Source organism: Lytechinus variegatus, chromosome 7, assembly GCF_018143015.1.
Source record: "Lytechinus variegatus isolate NC3 chromosome 7, Lvar_3.0, whole genome shotgun sequence".
Taxonomy (NCBI): Eukaryota; Metazoa; Echinodermata; class Echinoidea; order Temnopleuroida; family Toxopneustidae; genus Lytechinus; species Lytechinus variegatus.
Genome location: NC_054746.1, coordinates 20,825,055 through 20,849,939, shown reverse-complemented (window position 1 = coordinate 20,849,939; position 24,885 = coordinate 20,825,055). Strand labels below are relative to the sequence as shown.

Here is a 24,885-nt window from a genome sequence, read left to right as displayed (position 1 = left end):
AACACCTGCTATATCAGTTTTTGTAATGATCTCAAAATGAGTTTAAACAGAATCCAAAAATTACCACCAAAGTGTTTGTATGTATAAATAAAAAAATATGTGCCACATAACCCTGCTGGAAAAAAATGTGAGATTGCTGAAAAATTAGCAAAATCAGCATAGAACTTCATTAAATGTCTGGTATTTTTTTAAGCAATGTTAATACCCTGTCCCACATATGCTTTTCTGTGTTAGTGATCATCAGAATTATCAATTTTGAGCTAAGATTTCATGATTTTACAAAATTAAGTTTACATTAATGTACCAGATCTAGATGAATAATAATATTTTGACAATGAACCTTGATTTTTAAAGACTTTCTCATGATATAATTGTTTGCTGCAACTACTGTCTTTTACCTTTAAAATTGCAGACTTACAAAAAAATATTTAAATTCTTTGCAATTTCTGAATAATGAGCACAACGCAACAGTGGGAAACTGAAAGTTTTGTTGTCAATTCCACTGAATATCAAAATAGATGCTTGTTAACTGTTAGTATTTGTCAAATGACCTGCATGCCTTCAAACCTCGCACATATCAGAGTGGAAAATTTCAACATCTTATGGAAGGCAAGCTCGCATTTCTATTCAATCTAAATAGAGTATTGCTGTATCATTAGTGATTTTTGTGGGCGGGGGTGACAGGGGGTATCAAAGGCTTCATTTTTGTTTTTATAATCTTGCCATAACTTTCGTCTTTCATATTTTCAGGTATTTCTATATTGCTTTTTGATTGCAAAACCAAGGAAATTACATGCGTCAATGCATGCACATCGTTCTGATACGATCGCAGTTCTAGTCTGAAGTTCTTTTCTTTCAAAATATTTGTCAATGACAATATTTCCATTTCTTTTTTCAATCTTATGAGAATGATTTTATTTAGGGCACAGATCTAGAGTTTGCTACTAACCATGTACACCTGAAAACAAATGCAAGCAAAAACATGATGCATAGATTGAACAAAATAGTTTTACAATAAAAACAATCATTGCCTTGAGACCTTTTAATATACATGCAAATTATTTACAACACATTTTTCAATCATACAGTATATCCCTGTGTATTTCATACCTAAAATATCACATTTCATTATTTGAGCAGTAGTTGAAATAGATATTATACTACTTATATAGCCAAGTTAAGTTTCATTTATGATATAATTTTATCATTGTTGCATTCATTTTTAATGTAATATGCTAGGTTTTATTGAAGTGCTTGTTGCCATTTATAGAAAGCATTTTCAAAATCATTTATATTGTTTGTTTTTCTACTTTTGAAATAGAAATAAACATGAAAGTTACATGTTTTCTATATGTTATACAAAGTAAAACACGTTCTTTCATTTCATGTAATGTTTTGCTTTTTTTTAAAGCATTTTAATTACCAGCTTCAACAATAAAAAATTAAAGTTAAACTATTTTTTGTCACAATAATAGGCCATCCACAGTTAAATCAATAAATGTCATAATTGAAGTACTCGCCTTTTTATACAAGTGATAAATAAGAATCAAATAAAATCATCCAAGTTATTCTGCAATTTTAAGTTTGAGAAAAAATATTTCCATTCTTGGTTTATCATCATACCAGAACTTAATCTACTAGACAGATTTTGATTAGATGCTCTAATTAAGTCTTATATTTAAGTTAAGACCACGTTGATCAAAGCAACAATCCTATCAACAAGTGAAATGCCTCTGGCTGTCTCAGCTGCATCACGCTATTCAACACAGCAGCAGTGATGACTTTGAAAACTACTATAACTTGCACAAGATGTTCAGTAATAATTGGTTACTCTTATTTCCATGTTTTATGAACTAGACCAATACACTTACAGAGATAGGATGGTAATTCAACAAATACCCCCAATGTGGCCAAAGTTCATTGACCTCACATGACCTTTGACCTTGATCATGTGACCTGAAACTTGCACAGGATATTCAGTGATACTTGATTACTCTTATGTCCAAGTTTCAAAAAGTCAGATCAATAAACTTGCAAAGTTATGATGGTAATTCAACAGATACCCCCATTATGGCCAAAGTTCATTAACCCTAAATGACCTTTGTCATGTGACGTGAAACTCATGCAGGATGTTTGGTGATACTTGATTAAACTTATGTCCAAGTTTAATGAACTAGGTCCATATATTTTCTAAATTATGATGACATTTCAAAAACTTAACCTCAGGTTAAGATTTTGATGTTGATTCCCCCAACATGGTCTAAGTTCATTGACCCTAAATGACCTTTGACCTTGGTCATGTGACATGAAACTCTAATAGGATGTTCAGTAATACTTGATTAACCTTATGACCAAGTTTCATGAACTAGGTACATATACTTTCTAAGTTATGATGTCATTTTAAAAAACTTTACCTTAGGTTAAGATTTGATGTTGACGCCGTTGCCGCCGCTGCCTTCGGAAAAGCAGCGCCTATAGTCTCACTCTGCTATGCAGGTGAGACAACTAGAAAAACAGCATAAGATTACCAAGGAGTGATATGAAATATTTTTGGTGAATCAGAGAGCCAACAATCAAAGTGTTTCGCTATTTTTATTTTTTTTGGTGCTATTTTGTTTTAAGGGGAAACTTACTTGTCATGTATAAATATCAGAGCTAAAACTTAAAATTGCAAAACTACTTAGAAGTCATTTATTCAAGATACTTGAATCACTAAACACTTTACTTTGGTAAAAGCATTATCATACCAACATAGCACATAAAAACTTACCATCTTATACATACAGAAACTTTCAATGTACATAAAACTATTTCAGATCAATGCTCAACTGAAATGGAAAAAAAAAATGAGCACACATATTTTACAATGAAATTGGACTTTTTATTTGCATAAGGGCATCTCCCCCTAAAAAATAGATTTTCTGGGTAATCCCAAATAGTAGAGACTTGAACCATGACAAATTATGCAAAGTAGATTGTCATGTGCACTCAACAAACTTAAGTTTAGGGGAAATTATGCATTTAGAATGATCATGGTGAATATATGAACATCCTTTTTCATGTAAAAAAAGAAAAATCCATTGAACATGACATCAACATTGACACAATGTTACATAGAACGGAAAATGTTATACAAAGTAAGAAAACAATTTGTTTCTTTTCTATCATGAAACTTGAAATGTTTTTGTAAGCTCTTACTCGCAAGGCTGCAGAGCTTTATCAGATCTTTGCTTAAGACGGCGGGTTGCTGTTGGAGCACGAGAGTGTAAGAATGGTAAAGAATGTATTATCACATCTATGACGAAGGTTTGATGAAGCTTACAACTAGCAAGTGAAAGCTTAAAGCGTCAAATTGCTTTGCTGCAAAATAAGAATTTTTACTTTAAAAAAGTCATCAAACCATTTGGATGGACCTCCTTAGTCTGCAATTGTTAATACCTAAAAATCTCCAGGAATATCTATTACCATTTACTTCAGCTCTCATGATTGCAAACCCATTCTTGGAATGTACATTTTAAAGCTATACAATAGAATGACCTCATTTCATTTCAGACTGGATTAAATAGACCAAAAATAAACCCAGTTTATAGAAAGACATTACATACCATAGTTATGATTTGTACAGCACATGAATAATACATTTGACAGAAGTACACTCTTGCCCAGGAGAAATATAAAGGGAGAAAGAAATATTTTGATGTTACATATTAACCCTTTGAACCAACCATTTAACTGGGATGGTCATGACCCTAACCCTGAATTATTACCAGGGCCCCATCTTAAAAAGATTTAAGATCGATCAAATCAATCGCAACTATGGAAAGCAAGCTAAGTCAACATATGAAATGCATGTTTGTTCAAAAAAACTTCTAGATATGAATGCATATTCATAAATTCATTGATTTCTTGACAATTGGGGGTGTTCTCCTTTGTTTACAAAGACATTTTGCAAATCTCCTGAAGAAAAAAAGTATGACACTGATGGATTTCCATAGTTACGATTGATTGGTTTCCACTAGTAATGCTTGAATCCATGACAATAACATAGCGTTTAAACATGGCATCCACCACTACTGGAAACAGCTGAGAAAAGTAAGCCCAGGCGCCGCGCAATGTAATCCCCCTCCTGGAGAAGCGACCTAACAGGGGGGAGAGAAAGAGACAGAGATAAGCACGATTGAGGGAGAGGGCACAGCTAACTCTCCATGAGCCCAGCGCATCGCAACTCGTCAGGACAGTTTTCATTTATAATTGTTTATATTGCCAATTCTGGGCCATTTTGCTTCGTTAAAACTTTCATTTTGGTCTTCATCTAAATCATGAGTGACTTTTGGACATGGATCTGCAAAAAAGTTAAATATAATTCCTACTTTTCCTTTCCTTTCAGGCAGAGCCCAGTACGTGTTTGTTTACACTATTATGTAAGATAATGAAAAGCACATCTGGAATCAAATACCATAATTTCTCATGGGAAGCTGCAAGGCGCTGACCACTCTTTTAAACGAGGAAAACAAAATCGGGGTCATGATACCCCACCTGAAATACATAGGTTTCTGTGTTATAGGGGTGGGGTAAAGTTTTAATGACAGATGAATATAATGTAGAGCAGATTATCTTAGACAGAATTTTCACAAAATCTAAACCGATTTTGTAAACGTGGTATGATAAATGAGGAGAATGCTTGCCATACTAGCATTCCACATCATTGAAGTTGAAGCTCTATAACTGCATTTAATATGTAAGAGAATCACATGACTTGAAGCCAGTACATGCACATTCATAGTGAAGCTGGGTTTTTTCGCCTTATAGGGTTAAAAGGGTTAATGATAGGGGTACCTTGAAAAACAAAGACATGTCATTATTGTCCATGGAGGATTTTTCGTCAGATCACGTACAGTCAAACCTCGCTGATGATTGATTCCCATCATATTTCATACATGTTTACTACCATAGGGGATGCATATTGCAGCAGTGGATGGATAGCATAATCATAATAATACAGATTAGGTAGTCTACGACTCAGACTCAACGTATCCTCATCTGGGGGTGGGGATGGGTAGCTTGCCGAAGTAGTGTGATGCATTGTGGGCACACTGGAGACTGATGTTAAACACTGGATGGGTTGGTCTCTGCATATAGAAAAAAAACAAAGCTTAATGTTCATCAACATAACTTTGTTTTAAAATGTTTCCATCGTATTTTATACTATACAATCATGAGAAACCGGAAATCACAAAAATATTTTGTCTCTAAAAAGCAACAGTCCCCTCTGATATACACAATAATGAGAATAAAAATATTTGAGCATCTAGGGGTGTTTCACATTAGGTTTGACTTAAGAGTCACACTTAAAATACATTGTCCAGTTGCATGCCAAATTAAATGTGCACTACCGCTTATTGATCAATATACAAATAGCGAATAGGCATGAGTGCAATGGTGCGAGATTTCGCATGAGGTGAAAGAAAGATGCTCTATTCAACTTTCACCAAATGCAGAATCTCGCACCATTGCATGAATAAGAATATCGCTATGTACAACACCTCAGAGTTTAGCGAATTTATGAAAAAACAAAGTTTTTCCTGCAGTAATCTATGAAAAGGGAGCAAAAATATGGAAAGTGAAAAGCAAAATCCCACATCAAGCGAACACCTCGGGCAGCATTGCGCATTAGCCAGCAGGCTATACGCATATTGCACCTGCATTTTTACTGAGCGCAATGAATTGAATCGTATTGTGACGTCACCTCCTAAAGCCGTGCAACTGTACATTTTGGATGGTACATCTTGTGTGCAACGGTACAAATGTTTGACATTGAGCCTCCCATTTGCTCGCGTACAACAAGCTACGTAGGCGTTGTACAATAAGCGTCAGCACTACGCATGACTTTAAGTCGCACTTAACACTTCATGAAACACCCCCCTGATTTAGCACCCAAGAGCAGATCACCAGTCATGCATTAAGTTGCACACAACTTACACACAGATAGATATGAAACAGCCCCATAATTCAAACTTACAAGTTCATTTTTGGGATCACCAGCTACATCATCTTCCCTGAGTTGACCAGCTAAGAAATGTTGAGCCACTGATAGACCACTTAGACAATAGCAGGTGTGGTAAAAGTCTCTAGCCCTGTAGGGGATACCAGTAGGCAAACAAAAAACCAGCATGAAAACTAACCCCAAAAATCATTAGGATGCTTCTGTGAATAGAAATATGAAGCAATGACATTGATGAAATTCTAACTGAAGAAAAAATATGAATTTGTAGAATTTTTCTTATATATTCAATATTAAATATAAGTAGCATGATTTGCCTTTCACCATTATAGAGTGAAGTAATTTAGACCTATCTCATGGCTAAAAGAGGGTGGGTTCCCCCTCCTAAGATCTTGGCCATTTACAGCATTTTAACAACGAAAATCGACACACACATATTTCCCTACATAAACTACAAATCTGTACAAAACAGTCCTTTTCTCTGAAAACTAACTTAATTATGTAATTTATGCATAAAATCAAAGATATGCTGCAATATCTCAAAATATGAATTTTATTTTATAAACAGTCAGTATCACAATGTTTCTTTGTGTTTTTTTTTTCATTATTAAAATATATTTCTGGAATTTTGTGTTTTTTATTGCTTTTCCAATAGAAATTGTCTCTAACACAATTCCAGTCATAAATAACATGATATTGATTTTTTAAATCATTGGTTTTTAATTTTGGAATGAACCACAATTATATTGGATATTCACATAAATATATGTTTTGTTGATCTGATATACACTTGCAAAATGATGTGTACCTCAAAACATATTGTGTTGCCAACAGATTGCACAAAACATAGAGGGCATGGCAGATTTAGGTTCAGGCCAACTGATTATGGGTTTTGAATTGGGCATCTACATATGTCACTTACTTTCCAGGTTTGTCTATAAGTCCTCCATGATTATACTGACAACAGAGAAGAACATACTCTTGTAATGCTCCTGAAAAAGAGATAACAAAAGTAAATCAAGAAACAAAAAGTATATAGCATCTATATCTACCAATGCTGAAAACAGAAAAACAAAACGGTTGAGACTAGATTTCATAACACGGGCATATTCTCATTGAGTAGTATTCTCATATCACTGAAGCATGAGACATAAGATTAACTTGTACTACACTTTTATGAAGTGCCAGTTGTCAATTCATTTAAATCTACATGCTCTTTTGAAAATTTGTCAAAAATTGACTTTGTTATGAAATGAAGAGAAAGAAATACATACATGAACTTTGCTATGAATATTCAGAAGATAAAGCATGGCCTTTCATAGAAATGTATGGACGACTAAAATTATTTTTCTAATCTGGTCTTGTGATATAACACCTATTGAATTTTCCTGTTAAAAAATATGAACACACTGATAGCAAGACAATTTTGGGGAGGGTTCTGAGAAGGAAGAGGGTCTCAGTCAGCCATTTCATGAGGTAATAATAATACATAGCATTTATGAGGTGCCGAATTCAATGGCGCACTATATATTAACCTGCTGAAGCTCCAGCTGCTAAAGGAGCTTGGTGCATTCAAGGCATTAATCCTGCCGGGTACCCATTGACGTCACCTTAGTTGAGTGCAACACAATTTGGATAAATTTCTTGCTGAAGGAAAAAAACGCTGTGGCTGAGATTCCACGTCCCTCTCATTGGAAGATAAAAATTTGTAACCACTAGACCAAAAGGCCCCACTTAAGTAAAATATCTTGACTGGAACAGTTATCACATCATGAATTTCTTTTACTTATTCTCTCTCTCTCTCTCTGTATTACTTTAGGTAAAAAAGACTAAGAAAAGCTTTTGATTTCTATATTCACAAATGAGTAAAGGACTCTTAAAATCTCTTGAAAGCACACTTTAAAATGCTCAAAGTAAAGCAATACACCAATCAGCATTATATACTTGGATGAATCATATTAAATTCTAAAACAAAATATCCCCAAAACAAAAACTTGAAGGATGCACATTATTTTTTTTTAACAACTGACTGATCTTAGCCAAGGGCACAAACACACACACAAAAAAGAGAACTTGATGATTGTGTTTTAATTTTTTAACAAGTAAAATTGAGTTACAAATATTAAATTCTACAACTGTACTCCTGCTACTGCAAAATCCCACTCCTGCCACTTACTCTGATCAAACATCCATGAGTCCATACTAAGAGCTGTATCATCCTGTTTACTGAGAATGGAGTGAATAAGAGGAAAGACTCCAGCCTGCCAGAAGGAGTAGCAGCCATCAACAAGTTTGTTTGTTCTTCCCTGAAAACCACCTTCAAACCGCATCTGACGCATAGCAAGCCATCTCTGTCAAAAGAATATACACAGGATCGTTTAGACACCAAAATAGTAATTCATTTTCCTGACATTAGAGTAAAATAAAATTAGAATTATCTATTTGCTTTGTCATCAAATGGTACACTATGAACCTGTAAATAAAAATTAGGACAGAAAAAGGAGTTGTTCTAAAATCAAGTCTTAGAACAAATACTAGCATGATTTTTGACTCATTAGTAACATCATATAATTATTCATGTCAGGTGACCGATCACCTGATTGAATGAGAAAATAATTTTGACTCACTATTACACCCTGGGCATAATATAGTCCCTAATGTCAGGTGACTCATCTCCTGATGGAAAAGAATATAACTTTGACAGTTTGACTCTATAGTAGACCCTAGACAAAAAATTATCTCTCATGTCAGGTGTCTGATCACCTGATGGACAATGATATAATTTTAAATCCCTAATAAACCCTCGGGCCGTATTCTGAAGATCATCTTCAGAGAAATATTCTTGTATCTTAATAGTTACAATAAAATCCATATTCTGAAAATTCTTGTATCTTTTCTTGTAACCTTTCCTGAGCGCGTATGAAGTCGGAGCTAGAATTATGCATATAGAAGAAAATTGTGCATAAATATCCTTGTGCGCAAAATAACATATTGAGATAAAGGTATTCTGAAAATTCTCTTATCTTTGCAGTCTGTTATTAAAACTTCCTTGCAAAATACAGAAGAATTTACAAGAGGTAGCGGCTATTGTAACTTAATGTTGCATGAGATATTTGTCCATCTGCAATAATATTTTCTTGCTGCATCCCGCAAGAACATAATGTTTTACAGGAGACATTTCAAAAACATTACGACGGATTGGTAGATTTTTCAGCAATTAAAAATTGGTATTTGAGATGATAAACCTTTCAAAGAAAATATGTCTATGAGAACAACCACATGTGTATTTTTAGCACAGAAGCGCATAAGCATAGGGGGCGCAAGGAAATTACGCCTCATATCAATAATGCGCTTAATTATTTTTAGAACAGATGCTTCTATTGGTTGGCCTAGCTGCCTAAGCATATAAAAAGTTTATTGATTGGTTGATGATGAAATATTGGGCGTGTCTGAGATAAAATAGGGAATAACCTTAATACTGATTTCAGACAATTTTAGCAAGCTGTCATCTTGCTGAGTTGCAACAACAGTTACAAGAACATTTAAGACAATTTTCAGAATACCACCCCTGGACCTCACATAATCTCTCAAGTCATGTGACTGGTCACCTGATGGAATGAGATAATTTTGACTCACTAATAAACCCTGGACCTCACATAATCTCTCAAGTCATGTGACTGGTCACTTGATGGAATGAGATAATTTTGACTCACTAATAAACCCTGGACCTCACATAATCTCTCAAGTCATGTGACTGGTCACCTGATGGAATGAGATAATTTTGACTCACTAATAAACCCTGGACCTCACATAATCTCTCAAGTCATGTGACTGGTCACTTGATGGAATGAGATAATTTTGACTCACTAATAAACCCTGGACCTCACATAATCTCTCAAGTCATGTGACTGGTCACTTGATGGAACGAGATAATTTTGACTCACTAATAAACCCTGGACCTCACATAATCTCTCAAGTCATGTGACTGGTCACCTGATGGAATGAGATAATTTTGACTCACTAATAAACCCTGGACCTCACATAATCTCTCAAGTCATGTGACTGGTCACCTGATGGAATGAGATAATTTTGACTCACTAATAAACCCTGGACATCACATAATCTCTCATGTCCTAATAGCACCAGGGCTGCGACACTGCAAAAGGTGTATCCTCCATGAGCTTCCATACCAGGCTGGCCAGCAAATCCTCCTTCATACGTCTGGCAACTGTTTCAAAGATACAAGAGAATGATCGGATTAAGTTGGAAAATGAGAGTGAATCGTTATCTTTAAGTTAATTATAAGCACTGTTCTAAGCTCAACACCTCTGGCAGTCTTGCCTGCACTACGCTATTCAATATAGCAGCAGTGCTGACTTTGAAAACAACTAAGAGGAATAATTATTCTCAAAAAACACCATTTAGATAATAATGAAATACTAAGTTCATTGACCCAAAAATGACCTTTGACCTAAATTATGTGACCTGACACCTGTGCAAAATGTTCAGTGATACTTGATTACCCCAATGTCCAAGTTTAATGCAATAGATCCATTCACTTTAAAAGTTAAAACATTTCAAATACTTCATGTTGGTTACGATTTCAATGTTGATAAATTAATTGACCTTCCGTGACCTTTGACATTAATCATGTACCTGAAACTTGTGTATTATGATTATTGATACTTGATTACCCTTAAGTCCAAGTTTCATGAATTAGGTCCATATATTGTCTATTAAAATTATGATGAAATTTCAAAAACTTAATCTTGGTTATAAAGATTTCAGTGTTGAAGACTTTGTCACAGCTTATGCAACAAAACGGTTTATTTTCAATCATTCTCATGCCAATTCGTCCATTGAACCGACTCTCTACTATCATATGGTTTACCATCAGTTCATCCACTATCAACGTGGTCTTATTGCCAAATTGTCCACTCACCATTTCATCTAATAACCAGTTGGTCTGATGGCCATTTCATCCATATTATACCATATGGTCTAATTGGTCTAAAGTGTTAATTGTGCAAAATGAATTAAAATAAAATGGACATTAGACCAACTGGTTGTAAGACGAAGTGGTCATAGACTGGTGATTACACAAAAATATGATTGGACCAAATGGTTGTTAGACGAAATGCTGGATGGAATTTCATTAGACTAAATGAAGGTAGACCATGTGGTGAGTGGACGAGTTGGCACTAGACGAATTGGCAATTTACGCAAAAAACATAATTAGGACACACCTTCTAGTATGCTTAGCTACATTTGCGTATTCAATATTTGAACTTCAATTTTTTTAACCATTCACAGGCAATCTGGATAGTAATTTTTTTTTAAAAATCCAATCACAGGCACATTCTTGTACAAATGTCACATAGACAATGTGGTACACAATTGAGTCACTGTCAACTAAAGGGAAAAATGGAAAAATGAAATGTTTTTATTGCTATTATTTAAGAAGCATAAGAATAAAATATGTCTGTGACAGTCTATCATTATTCTTCATTCATTATCATCACTATCATTTTGTATGTTGATCACTTTTCCAAATTAAAATTGCTCTGATAATAACAAGACTCATCTCTGGGGCAGGAGGCCCATGTTAAGACTTTGGTAACTTTGCCAATGTGACTATCATGGAAACAATAATTCAATTAGCTGCTGAACCCTGCTACCATGGCAGTTACCATAATTGTAAGTCTTTATGGAAAAGACCCAGAAATATGAATTCCCTAGAAGGCCTAATCTCTCGAAGTTCACCTTCTGTTGTTCATCCCGAAAATATTGTTATGTATGCATTTTCTACACACTAGACAAATTCTTTTGAACTTTCTATTAATGGATACCATACCTGACGATCCATTCTGGTGTGCCGTCAAACATATCAGGAGTTGCTACATTTGTAAGAAGAGCAGATACTGCTGCACAATAAGCTCCTCTGGAGGGGGTAATAAAGTTGAATGAATGACAAAAAAAAACAGAAAAAATATTTAGAGATATCAAAACAATATTTATCTTACTATTGTCATCTATCATCTTAATGTCATTGCTCCTCTTTCTTTAACTCATTTCTATTTTATCATCTTTATCATATTCTCATACTCCCTTCTCCTAATCTTCCTCCTCTCCTCTTATTCTTCCTCTTTCCCCTTCTTTTGGTATCTTCTATTGTTGTCTTTATCTTCTGCACTGCTTCTTTCTTCTTCCATTTTCTCTCCCATCTTAGCTCCACCTCCTCCTACTCTTTCTTTCTCCTTTTTATGTCATCTTCAGCTCCTTTTTAAAAACCCATTCTCAAGTCTTCCTTTCTCTTCTAATCTCATCTATCTAAAGTACTTTCACTTTTTCTAAACCTTTCAATGTTTGCATTTGATGTGATTTACATGCTGGGTTAAGACTCTAAAGACATTTACTACACAAGATAAGTCCCTTCAAATGTAACTTGGCAACAAAAAGCAGAATCCTATTAAGAATCTAAACCAAACACAGTGCAACCCATTCTATACAACCCATTAATTTCAGACAGCACTAAATTTACAATAAACACCAGGTGGATCACCAATTGAAATTGTACTTGTGAAGCTATTCATGCACAAAATATTGCTCTCTTTCCAAATAAAATCATTCAATTGTGGAAAAGTGCATGTCGTAATTGTTGAACTACACTAGTTCATAACAATCAGTAGTTTGTGACTGCCACTACTAAACTGAAGAATATAGTGGAAAGTGATAACCTTTCAACAAAATGGTGGTCAAACACAGGGCAAATACTTGAATGAAAATACAGTGAAACTAATGAATACTAAAAATGTACGTAAGCTCTTATAATTTGAGTGGTATAACATGTGTTCTAATGTACATGCAGGCTAAGCAATCTATTTTCAAATCTGGATCAACAATGTACATATGAACATAGCCTAAAATTGGAAAATCCCTACTGAGCATAAGGGGCCTTTTCAAACGTAAATCTTGAATCATAACTGTAATGATTGCAATTTTTGTTTAGAATCATCGGACTTTTCACACAGAAAATTTGTACCGTAATTTAAGTGAAACCTAACTGGAATTCACTTCCAGAGTAGAATTTGAATTTGTGATTAGTGTTCACAATTCTAGTTTGGTTTCACACGTGCTAAAAATTTGTCATTACTAACATTAGCCTTACCTTTTACTGGAATCATCATTCAAATTATGATTTTTTTTACCGTGTGAAAGGGCGGTACATAACTTTGGCTTTTCTAATATACTTTCAGATGCTACATATGAACATAGCCTGGAATAAATTGTAAGAAGCCTCAAGAGTTCTACTAGGCAAAGAGAATGTCTATGGCTTCAGGCATGGCTGGATGACTGAAGATGAAAAGGATGACAAGCTACTGCAGGAGGTCTGGCTTCAATAGGAAGCAGGACCCCAGCAGCGGTGAAAACACCATTCATACCAAGCCATGCAGGAAACACAGAGTATTGTTGGTAACCAAGGAATGTACATATTCCATGCTTCACCGGTCATTTGATTGGCGACGTGTACTGTCGCAGGTGAACTGCTGATATCATCTTCAGAGGTAATTACCATCCTTGCAAACATTTGAGTTGAGATCTTAACTTGAAAAAGACTTGAATTACAAATTGTGTTACCCAAATCAAATGTAGTGATAGTTACAGAAAATTGTTGCCACGTTCTGCAGATGCTACACTAGAGGAGTCAGAAGAAACCAGCAAAAACTAGATGTTCATGGAATCAAACAAGAATGTAAGTTCAAAGTTATTTTCAAAAGATATAGTGCCACAACATTTATGCTCATCCCCTTTACTTCATTTTACACCAGCAGTAGAAGATATGCAAGTATTGAATTTTCTTTCCAAAACAAAACATAAAATTGCTCACTCTAATAATGCATGATTGTTAGTAAAATTACCATTTTAAATATGCATGGTAGGATTGTAGGAAAATATTACAGGTCACTCATGTGACAGATTCTCAGCAATTCATTAGATTTCATTCCATTTTATTTGTAGATCATAGAATCAGATACATTTGAAGTCATATGTAAATGCAAAAAAAATCATTATCAGAGAGATCACCTAATCACTGATTTCCTTATCTATTGATTCTAGTTTTCATCAATTAAACAAGCTACAATCACATGCGGCATGTGATTTGATATCAATCAACTGAACGTCAGGGTCTTTCCATGGCGAGTTCAAGATGAGATCAGTCATGATTCTACCTTCACTCAATACCAAGGACAAGCCTGGGGTACAGGCATCCTCGACCTCCGATGTCAGGAAACTGGCCAATCGCTGTTGGACCACCAACCCTAAAACCAAGACACTCTCTGAGCCTGTACAAAGATCAGGCCAGCAGGGGAGCAGACCAACTAGCATACGTTCCCTACCTATACTACCATCCCAGAAGACATTTAACCCTCATGTTACTGCACCACCTAGAACACCTAATCAAGATAGACATAGCCAAAGAGGTCTTAGAGATTCTCACATGGAACGATTCCCTGCCATCCAAAGTCAGTGCAGGACAGCATCACGACAGAGCAGCCTCTCTTTACCCAGGAGCGATGTAAGCAGAGGAAGTAAAACAAAGAGAAGGAAACCTTTGAAGAGATACAGGGAAGTCTTTGTATGGGACCACAGAACTAGAACTTGCTCAGAACCTGGAATGAATATTGCAAATGAAACTCTTCCTTCTGTCGGAACAGAAAATACATTGATGTTGGCAACAGACAATCAGGCACGCACTCTATACACTCCAACAGGTAATGTATATCTTAAAATTCATTTCATTTCAGATAAGTCGGTTGCAACATTAAAAGATAATTGATAATAATTCAATAATTCAGAATTCATTATCAAATATTTTTACGCATAGTTGTACAAACGTTAAAAGGCCATGATGTAATGAAAAAATATAAAATGCACTAGCCTAACTGTCTTATGAAATGTTTAATCCTGAAGCCCTTTTTATAGAGCAGAAAGTGATAGAGTACCAAATGTTAACCAAACCTTTTTACTGGCATGTCATTAAAGGACAAGCTCCTCCCAACAAAGAGTTGATTTGAATAAAAAGACAAAAATTCAACAAGCACAACACTGAAAGTTTTATCAAAATCAGATGTAAAATAAGAAAGTTATGAATTTTTTTAAGTTTCGCTTCATTTCACAAAATAGGTATATGCACATCCTGGTCGGGATGCAAATGAGGAACTGATGACATCATCCACTCACTATCTCTTTTGTAATTTATTATATGAAATATTTTTATTTTCTCTTCATTGTCAAGTGATACACAGTTTTATTCCTCCCTGAACACATGTAATTCCATTCTTTTAACATATAGTGGTTCGAACAAGGGGGTCCTAATTGTCGAATTCGTATAAATTAAAATGTTGTATTATTCAAATAATAAAAAACAAAAGAAATAGTGAGTGAGTGACATCATCGACACTCTCATTTGCATATCACTAAGTTGAGCATAGAACTGTTTTGTGAAAAATAAGCGAAACTTTAAAATGTCATAACTTTCTTATTTACATCCGATTTTGATGAAATTTTCAACGTCAGTCATGTTTGATTTTTCTCTATTTATTCAAATAATTTTTTGGGGGGTGGACTTGATCTTTAAGAATTTAAGATATGCTCATGACATGGGCTTACTACATTACATTATTTTTTTTCATCCATTTGAAACTTTGTAAAAAATTCTTTATGAAATATCCCCTTGGTAGAGTCATTCACTTCTGTTGTGCGTTTGACAGCAGTGTAGTTATTTATACACCAACTCATTCAATCTTTCCTCATCTAAAATTCAGTCAAAAATATAAATTCTGCTTTCAATGAGATAAGGAGCTTGTTGAAGATAGAAATATAATTTAATGTAATTTTAAAAAAATCAAGCATACAATGTAAGTTGACTTCCATCCAATCAGACATTGGACACGTTTTACTTTTTAATCATGTTCAAAAGCAACCCTTCTGGCAATGGGTCACAGGAAAAACACATCTTCATCAATTTACTACCAGTATATCAACATCAATAAAGCCATATGTAAATTTCATATTTAAAAGAATATGGTCCAGAACGAATAACGAGCAGATGAAGAAACAAATAGACAAAGAATATAAACATTTTTTTCCCAAAGCAATTCTTTCACAATTCTTTGAAATTCTTTGCTTCTTATTTTCTATTCAACAGGACAAGCAAGACAGAAAAGGAAGCAAAGGGCACAAGGTCTCCTGGGAATGTTAGAGAGGCCACTGAAACTTGATCAGCTTTGCAAGACCCCTGTCCCAAATACAGCATGGACCTGCAAGAGCACCAATGACTCACCCTTCCCATCCAAGACAATCGTTCTTCCACCTATAGGCCAATGTAATGAGGACCCAGGAGGGGAAGAAAGCATGAATGGGTTGAGTGAAAAGAGCATGACTGAACAAATGCACAAGAAATCAGTGAAGAAGATGGATAAGGGAACAAAGAGCTTGAAGACCAGGAAGAAGGTGGGGAAGGAAAAGTTGAAGCTGAAGGATGTTGAAGTGCAGCATCAAGGTACAGGAAATGGCTCCGAGCATGACAGTGACGAGGACACTCAAGAAGACCTAGAGGACACTAGTGGGTCTGATTCTGATCATGATGGCGATGAAGGCAACAGTGACATAGGATGGACAGATGACGACGACGATGATGAGAGTGGAGATTTTCTCATAGCTAGTCGAATAAATTCACAAATGAGAAAATCAGCTTGCTCTACTAGTCAATTTTCAAGAGCTTCTGGAATTACAATGTACTCTGAAGAAATAAAGATATCTGGAGATAATGGTGATGATGATGACAGTGAGAATGAGGATGATGATGAAAATAGTAATGATGGTGCTGATGATAATGAAGACAGTATTGATGGATCACAGGTAGAGAACAAGTCAACTGATCAAGATGACAATGATGATGATGATAATGAAGATGATGACGAGGATGAAGATGAAGAAATGGAAGACAATAATAGCAAAGATGACAACAGTTCTGATGCAGGCCATGAAGATGATGATCTGCTCAGCCATGATATGGATATTGAGAATATTGACGATGACACAATGAAAGATTCTGAAGATTCTGAAGATGAAGACATGTTCGTCAGAATCAGTGACTATGGTGACAGTGAAGATGAAATTGAAGAAGAAAATACCACTGCTGCAGGTGACAATGCAAGTGAAAATTTTGAATCTGAAATGGAAGGTGATGACAATGATGGTGGTAGTAATAGTGCTGATGAAGATGATGATGATGGTGATGATGATGATGATGGTGATGATGATGGTGATGATGATGATGATGATAATGATGATGATAATGGTGATGATAAATGATAACAAACCTGGTAACATGTTTCATTCTTAGAACACAAATAACAAGACATTACATTTGCCAATCCAAATTGAAATGATTTCAATAGAAATTGTAAATGTTTCAAGTATTCAATGTTAAGAAAGCATATCATTGCGGCTCTCAATCAGATTCTCATTGCACAATCTATTAAGCAAACAAAGAGTCTGTAAAAATCTGCAAAATATTTCAATTGAAATTTAGGTAATCATTTTCTCTTTGCTTTCTTTTATTTTGCAAAAGTTGTAAGTTAATTTCTCTTTTCTAAATTAGTAAAGACATATGTTATGTCAGTTCCTTGTCTATATGATATTTAATCTATTCTTGCCTTTACTTTTTGTTGTTTTGTGGTTTGCTGCTTGTTGTTTACTACTCTTTGTGTACATGTATATTTGTACTATACCATCTTTGTTGCTGTTGTTTGTTACATTGTTTGTTTTTCCATGACCCTAAAAGTCATAAATATGGAAATAAACTACAATTCAATCACTTTATTCAATGTATTGTTAAGAAAAAAAGAACGAGAATGGAATTGCAAATGGCTCTCATAATGATCAAACACATTATGTAGGAAGAAAAACACATTGCAAATATGTCAAAGTAAATTGAACCAAGAAGGCTCAAAACAAGAAAAAAAAGTCAAGTTTTATTTGATAGCCATTGAATAATATGTTTGTATAAACATTTGGAAAATTAAAATGCTATGCAATGAATTTTAGAAACTTATATGTATCTACATCAGTAGCAGTTGATTCCACTTTTATTGTTGAACACCTACAAATACTGCACATAATGCCCTTAAAACATGTTAAGTGGGAACAATTATATGAAATGGTGAGAAATCTTGGCAAATCAATTTGCTTCTTTCAAATTATAGGATGCATGCACATGTGTGATAGCTTGTAAATCAAGCAAATAATGGGAGGTGATGAAATGGTGATGGTGATGGTGGTGTGGATGGTAAGGAAGATGATGATAGAGATAATGATGAGAACGACAATGATGAAGATGAAAATGATGATAGTGATGATGATAATCATGATGGAAATAGATAGAGAGAGACAGAGAGGGGGATAAGAGAGTAAAAAAGAATAACGATATTCGTCCTCAACTAATTGAGCAAGGTTTCCCCAAGATATACATGTAGGCCATCAATTAACAAAAAGGCATACCAGGTAACAAGATAAAGAAAGAGAGAGAGAGATAGAGAGAATACAACAAAAAGATACAGTTGTGCTCAAAAGTTAGCAGGGTTGGCGGATTTAAATCACGTTGATTTAAATCGTGATTTAAATCGCGATTTAAATCACCATGATTTTTTTTAAAAAATCATTGATTTAAATCACTTCCATTGAAACATGTACAAATCATGGACAAAGTATTTGTTCAATGCAGTTTTAATTCTTCAAGTCAACTGAAAAACTTTGAATTAACTTTATATCAATAAAAGATCAACAAAGTCTTCATATCTACTTAAAAAAAAATTAAAATCAAATTAATAAAATCAGATAATTCCTTAAAAACTACAGATGTATGTTGTCAAAAGGTACTCATTTTTTGTAAATTATGTCGAGTTTTTCTTCTGAAATTTTACATTCTTTGTCAGTTATTATTAGTCAATTTCTTTCTTAAGGTAAAGTTTTCACATAATCCAGAGACTTTTCAGAGAGCAGTTTGTAAAAAAAAATATAATATATAAAAGTCGATGAGAAAAGGTTTGTTGGCAGTTTTCCAGTTTTGATCCTTCGCCTACACATAACTACTTCTGTCATGTAAAATAAAAAATGATACCTGCATGTAATCAACATATTTAACATGCCTCTTATTTTGTATTGTTACATTTATCATACATTTGATGTTTTGAATAACATAATTATAAAAATCACATTAACATAATGTAGTACAGTCATAATTTGACTGTTGAGAAAAGCTTTCTCTTATAAACCTTTTAAGTCACTGCAGCCCATTTTATGTTCAGTGCTACAAATAATGGAAGTTTTGTATCTGCATGTAATAATGGAAAGAGCTCTATAACAACAATTTGCAAAACTCAGAATAAATTTAAATGTTAAGATGCAGGTACTTCAGTTACAATCATTGGCAGTTGAAAGCTGTGTCTCATTTAAAATAAAATACTTCTTTTTGTAATACATATGTTGTAATTTAAGCAGTTTTGCAGTTTTTATCCTTTAAGTTAAAAGTAAGTAGATTTTTTTTCATACTTCATGGATCAAACAGATTTTTTTGTAGAGAATATGGGAATAAAAATTGTAGATTAATGTAAAAAAATCACAGTAACAGAATGTAGTATAGTCACCCTTTGACTAAGCTATCTCCTATATTGTTCTCCAAAACTGAGAGTTTTGTATCTATATCTGTAGCAAGAGAAGAGCTTTTTATCAAAAAGATCCTTAACATATACAGTTGTAGTCTCTCTTTGACTATTGTAAAGCTGTGACTAATTGAAAAAAATCATTGATGAGAAATATTTCTCTTACAATATACATGAATACTAATAATTGGCAAAGGGTTTGTTGGCAGTTTTGATAAGGGATTTTTTCTCTTGGATTTTTTTAAATATTTGAATGAAAAATCCCAGAGGGGAATTTTCTCTACTCACTGGGAATTCCCTATGGAATATTCCTTCATAGGCCTATGTATGATAGAATTAAGTTCAGATACATGATTCCTCAAATTTATTTTTAATTGTCCATTTTTACTGGATTTTAATTACAAAATATGTGGTTAAGAACAATATTAGGGGTGAAATGTATAACATCAATATTGATGTCATTGTAAGAGTAAGGGAGGGGGGTAATTACCCTTTTTTGGAAAGAACTTTAAAAAAATCAAAAAAATCAAAAAAATCTGATTTAAATAAAAAAAATCTGATTTAAATCAAATAAATCCGATTTTTTTTATTTTTTAAAAAAAATAAAAAAAATCGCCAACCCTGAAAGTTAGAGAACCCCACCATAAAATGTACTCCTTCATATTGAGTGCTGAATGTAGACGATGTTCGGTGAGCCCAGCGAAACAAACATTATTAAATGTAGTATTTTATCATCTGACTTCCCAATCAAATACTAAAACATGCTTGGCAGAATTTGAACAAGAAAATGAAATATGTTAATTTTCTTGTGGGGTTCACTTACTTTTTAGCACCACTGTATACATGTTTTTAGAAATAGTGAACAACAGAAAAGAGAGTAATTTATGACAATTTTAATGACAAAAGTAATTCTAAAGTTTAATTCTTATTCTTTCCTGCACTCAAAATTCACCATTCAGGTAAATATCTATTTGCTAAATCAATTCTCACTCATAACTCACAAAACCGCATACATAGTTGAAAACTGTCACTATCACAAGTTCAAATACTATCCAGGAAAAAAAAACCTGTGAACTCACAAAGAAAAGTAGGCTTCTAATGGTAATGAAAATTGGTGGCATGTGTAATGTGAAATACAAGAGCTGTTCGATAAAATCAAAGCCACATTTTTAAAATTTTTACTCAAAATATGACACAATAAACATGTGAAAGAAATTATACCTACCTGACATCTACTTCTCCAGAGCTATGCATTAGGAAAGCACCCTCTGGTGTTTTCATTCTCAGGAGGTAAGATTGAAGCTTTGGTCTGTTGAATATAAAAAGCATGCATTGTACAAGTCAAAATTAATTTAGACAAAATCAATTTTAATGGATAAAAATGAACAAAAGCAGAGCATTTCATGAAACATTTTATAACATTTGACACTGAACTTCAAAAATATTCAAATTTGTCATTATTGTTTTTAGAATTGTTCACTGAGCACTATACTCATATCTAGAATTAAAAAATCACTGAAGGTGATGAATACCCCCATCCTATACTGTTACCAGGGCAACACAGTTTCCGAGACATTTGGAAAATGAATCTTGCATGTCTTTACCCAAGATGAATGTTTGTGCCAAATTTCATGAGCAATGGTAAGAAACTGAGGAAGTAGATCAATCAACAATAAGTTTTCCTGGGTTTTTGGCAATAACATGCAGTTACCATGGCAACACAATTTCCAACACATTTAAAAAAGGGAAATACATGTTTTTACTCAAAGAATAATGTTGGTGAAAACTTTCAACAGCACTTGCCAAAAACTGGAGAAGTAGTTTGATCTACAATGAGTTTTTCTGGGTTTTTGGCCATAATATGTATGGCAGCACAATTTCTGACAAATGTGAAAAATGTGTCCATCTTGAGCTTAAGGCATATTTGTGCTAAATTTCATGAGCATAGGTCATAACATGTAAGTAGTTCAATCTGCAAGATGTTTATACATTAATTTGTTGGACGCACCACGAACCGTCCTCTCTGCGCACTTCGATACGAAAGTTAGTTTCGCAGAAAACGCATTTGAAGAAAAGCTTTTTTAAAACCAGCAATAAGTGCACCTAGAAGAAAAGCAAATTATTTGCCGGTGTCTTCGTTCGATAGTTTAGGTTCCAAAGTTTCATCCTGTATCTTTATATTTTCTTGAAGTGAATTATTTACGCCACAGTGGGCATCGTGACAGGGAGGACGGTTCGTGGTGAAATCGGGAGGCATGAAAGCGCACTGTATCTATTCCATGAGGACGGTTCATGGTGCGTGCGACGAATTGTTGTAATATGCTCTTACCATGGCAATGTAGTTTCCAAAAAATGGCAAAACAGTCTTGCCTATCACTACTTCAAGACCAATGTGTGTGCCAAATTTCATGAGAACTTTTTAAAACCCAGACAGTAGTTTGAACCACAAGATTTTTACCTAATTTTTGCCATAATATACTATAACCATGGAAGCATAATTTCTGACATATTTATGCGAAAAATTTGTCTTGAACATCTTTGCCTCAAGACCAATGTGTGCGCCAAATTTCATGATGATAATTTGTTAAAAACAGCAGTTCAAACCGCAAGATATTTACCACATTTTTGTCACAAGTTACCATGGCAACACAAATTCTTGCACGTCTTTAACCAAAGACCTATGTATGTTCCAAATTTCAGGAAAATTCGGTTAAAAACTTAGGAAGAAGTTCAAACTGCAAGATTTGCAGTTTGCTGAACGTCAGACCATATGCTGATACCCCTTTCAAACTTTGTTTGATGGGATATGACTTAAGTTAATTAAGATGCAGCAGTTCTTGCATTCCATTGTTAGGTGGATTTCTTTCTCATTCACATTTTCTTTGATATTCATTGTAGTTATAAGCATGTATATCAAGAATCAGAATCGATAAATAAACAATATCTAAATAAATCCTTCATTTATGCAAAACTGTTTCTAACATGCTTTACACACCAGCAAAATTTTGCTTACTAAAAAATTTGTAGAGGTCAACTGGGCGATCATTAACCCAACCCATTCCACAGGGTTATGCTATGCCCCCAATCCTTTTCACATTAAATTTTCCAATCAAACAACCCTGCAATAAGTATGGGACTACCTGTACTAACATGCCTTGATCTGTAGATTATCTGGCCCTAATAATAGTAAGTGTGAAGTGCAAAAATGTTTGAAGATAATAGGTAGCTTCAGATTTGCGATGCATCTTCTATGACAAAACCAATTGGACAAAATTACAGTTGCGCATTCAAAAGACAAGGAGTGGCTGTTTGCCACTAGCTCATAAAATAATGTTTTATAGAAGCTGAGTTGCAAATCTGAAGCAGCTATAAAAACAGAGTATGAAAGGTACATACATGGATCCTCCTACATCACAAGAAATGTTTTTCATTCATTACTCCAAGTAAGCCCATTCTCACCTATCAATGATATTATATGCTTCCTCTGTTCCTAGAGTACTAAGGGCAAGCACAGCAGCATAGGTAGGGGCTAGATGGGCTATCTGTCCTGGGCCACCTGTGCAGTAACATACAATACAATGTAAACTTGTTTTTACATATAGCACTTCTGGTTTTTCATATTGTCTCATGATAAGGATACCTCAACGATGGATTAAAACTATGTTTACGTTTTTGAAGAAAAAAATAACATTTTAGCCAAATATTTTTCTTATTTTGTCTGACTTTGAGGTTTCATTTCATTCGTTTATTTCCATTTTCAACAATTACAGTTTCTTCTGTACATGTTGACATATATAAATAACAAAACATATTTCAAATATTCCTGTACAGAAAATTATATTCAAGATTATTACAAATCAGGTTGGAAATGGAGGAGGCTGCTAAAAAGCGGAGCTTGCAGTTGTTTAGCATATAAAAAAAAATTAAAAAAATAAAAAAAGTTGATCGAACTTTGAGGTTCCATCAACATACAATTTCCAGTATTGTATAGTAATATGAAAGAAAGATAAAAACAGGGAATACAACACATCAGAAGTATGCTGAATAAGTTAAACTAAGCTTGTGATAAAACATATCCACATAAACCAATTGGCTTGTAAATACATAAGATAAAAACAAACAATTCTACTTCAGTTATCCACATTGGAATAAGGAATATTTTGATTGGAGTGCTCCATTATAGTTTCCATCCCACATTGTACAATAATGGTGTTGACTGTAAGTTGAAATTTGATCCCAGCAATATTACCAGGATCCAGCCTCAGGAAATGTCACAAGTGTTGTTTTTGGTTCTTTATGAGTGGCCAACAAGCGGAAATAGACCGTCCATAGAATGAGGGAACATTTCCCAATAACTTTATCTTCAAATTATGAAAAATTCAAGCAGTATTTTGTGAAATTTTTCTTCAATAAACACCTCAAAGTTAAAAAGTGTCTCAAGTTTTCCAATTACAATTTGAATCATGGCATCCCACATGAATATCATCACAGTTGACTTGGCCTGTAATTTTCCATCTATATTACATCGCTTAAAATCATTTCCTGATTCATAGCGATACCTTAAGACATATGAAATAAGTACAATGACACAAAGTGATATGTAACAAAGTATCTTAGAATTACTAAACATTATTGCATTGCAAACAGTACAGGATGGTTGCATTAAAATCAGGGTCCCGTCTTACAAAGATCCGATCAATCCCAACTATGGATAACTATCTATTATGCATGTTTGTTCGAAATATTTTCTAGCTTTGATGTATATTCATGCATTCATTGTTTTCTTGGAAATTCACAAAGCTTCTCTTTGTTCACAAAGGACATTGTGCGAATTTCCTATAGAAAAAATTACGACACTGATGGATTTTTCATAAAGTTGCGATTGATTGGATCAATCATAACTCTATGTAAGATGTGCCCTGATCACTAGGTCTTTACATAGTTCTCACAATTTCCATAATAATTCTTCATGATCTCCTCAACTTTGGCAATGTAAAATTAAAATTTGCTGTGCATATGTTTTGAAGTGTATACTTATTTTTGTATTCTCCACTGCTCTTTACCACTAAATTCCTGAATTTCAGAGCTCTCATTGAGGTTTCTCAGGCTAAACTAAAACAATCACTATGCCAGCACATCATTTTTCAGGTTCAAAAT

The 24,885-nt window shown here is 34.1% G+C and overlaps 2 protein-coding genes across 2 annotated transcripts in view; one reads left to right on the top strand and one right to left on the bottom strand.

The window, feature by feature from the left end:
- Positions 1 to 4,866: 4,866 nt before the first annotated feature.
- The window catches only part of LOC121418711 (protein farnesyltransferase subunit beta-like), a 29,686-nt gene continuing 9,667 nt past the window's right edge, over positions 4,867 to 24,885 (bottom strand). The window contains exons 5-12 of the mRNA XM_041612773.1: positions 23,188 to 23,284; positions 20,954 to 21,037; positions 11,856 to 11,942; positions 10,100 to 10,229; positions 8,178 to 8,352; positions 6,924 to 6,993; positions 6,020 to 6,134; positions 4,867 to 5,129 (exon numbers count right to left, since the gene is read on the bottom strand). Of these exons, the coding sequence (XP_041468707.1) occupies positions 5,037 to 5,129; positions 6,020 to 6,134; positions 6,924 to 6,993; positions 8,178 to 8,352; positions 10,100 to 10,229; positions 11,856 to 11,942; positions 20,954 to 21,037; positions 23,188 to 23,284 (851 nt within the window). The 3' untranslated portion in view covers positions 4,867 to 5,036. The remainder of the gene's footprint in view (positions 5,130 to 6,019; positions 6,135 to 6,923; positions 6,994 to 8,177; positions 8,353 to 10,099; positions 10,230 to 11,855; positions 11,943 to 20,953; positions 21,038 to 23,187; positions 23,285 to 24,885) is intronic.
- Positions 13,258 to 18,114, top strand: LOC121418710 (clumping factor A-like). Its single transcript, XM_041612772.1, has 2 exons — positions 13,258 to 14,775; positions 16,212 to 18,114. Exons 1-2 carry the CDS (start codon positions 14,211 to 14,213, stop codon positions 17,378 to 17,380), a joined length of 1,734 nt encoding a protein of 577 aa, XP_041468706.1. The 5' UTR covers positions 13,258 to 14,210; the 3' UTR covers positions 17,381 to 18,114.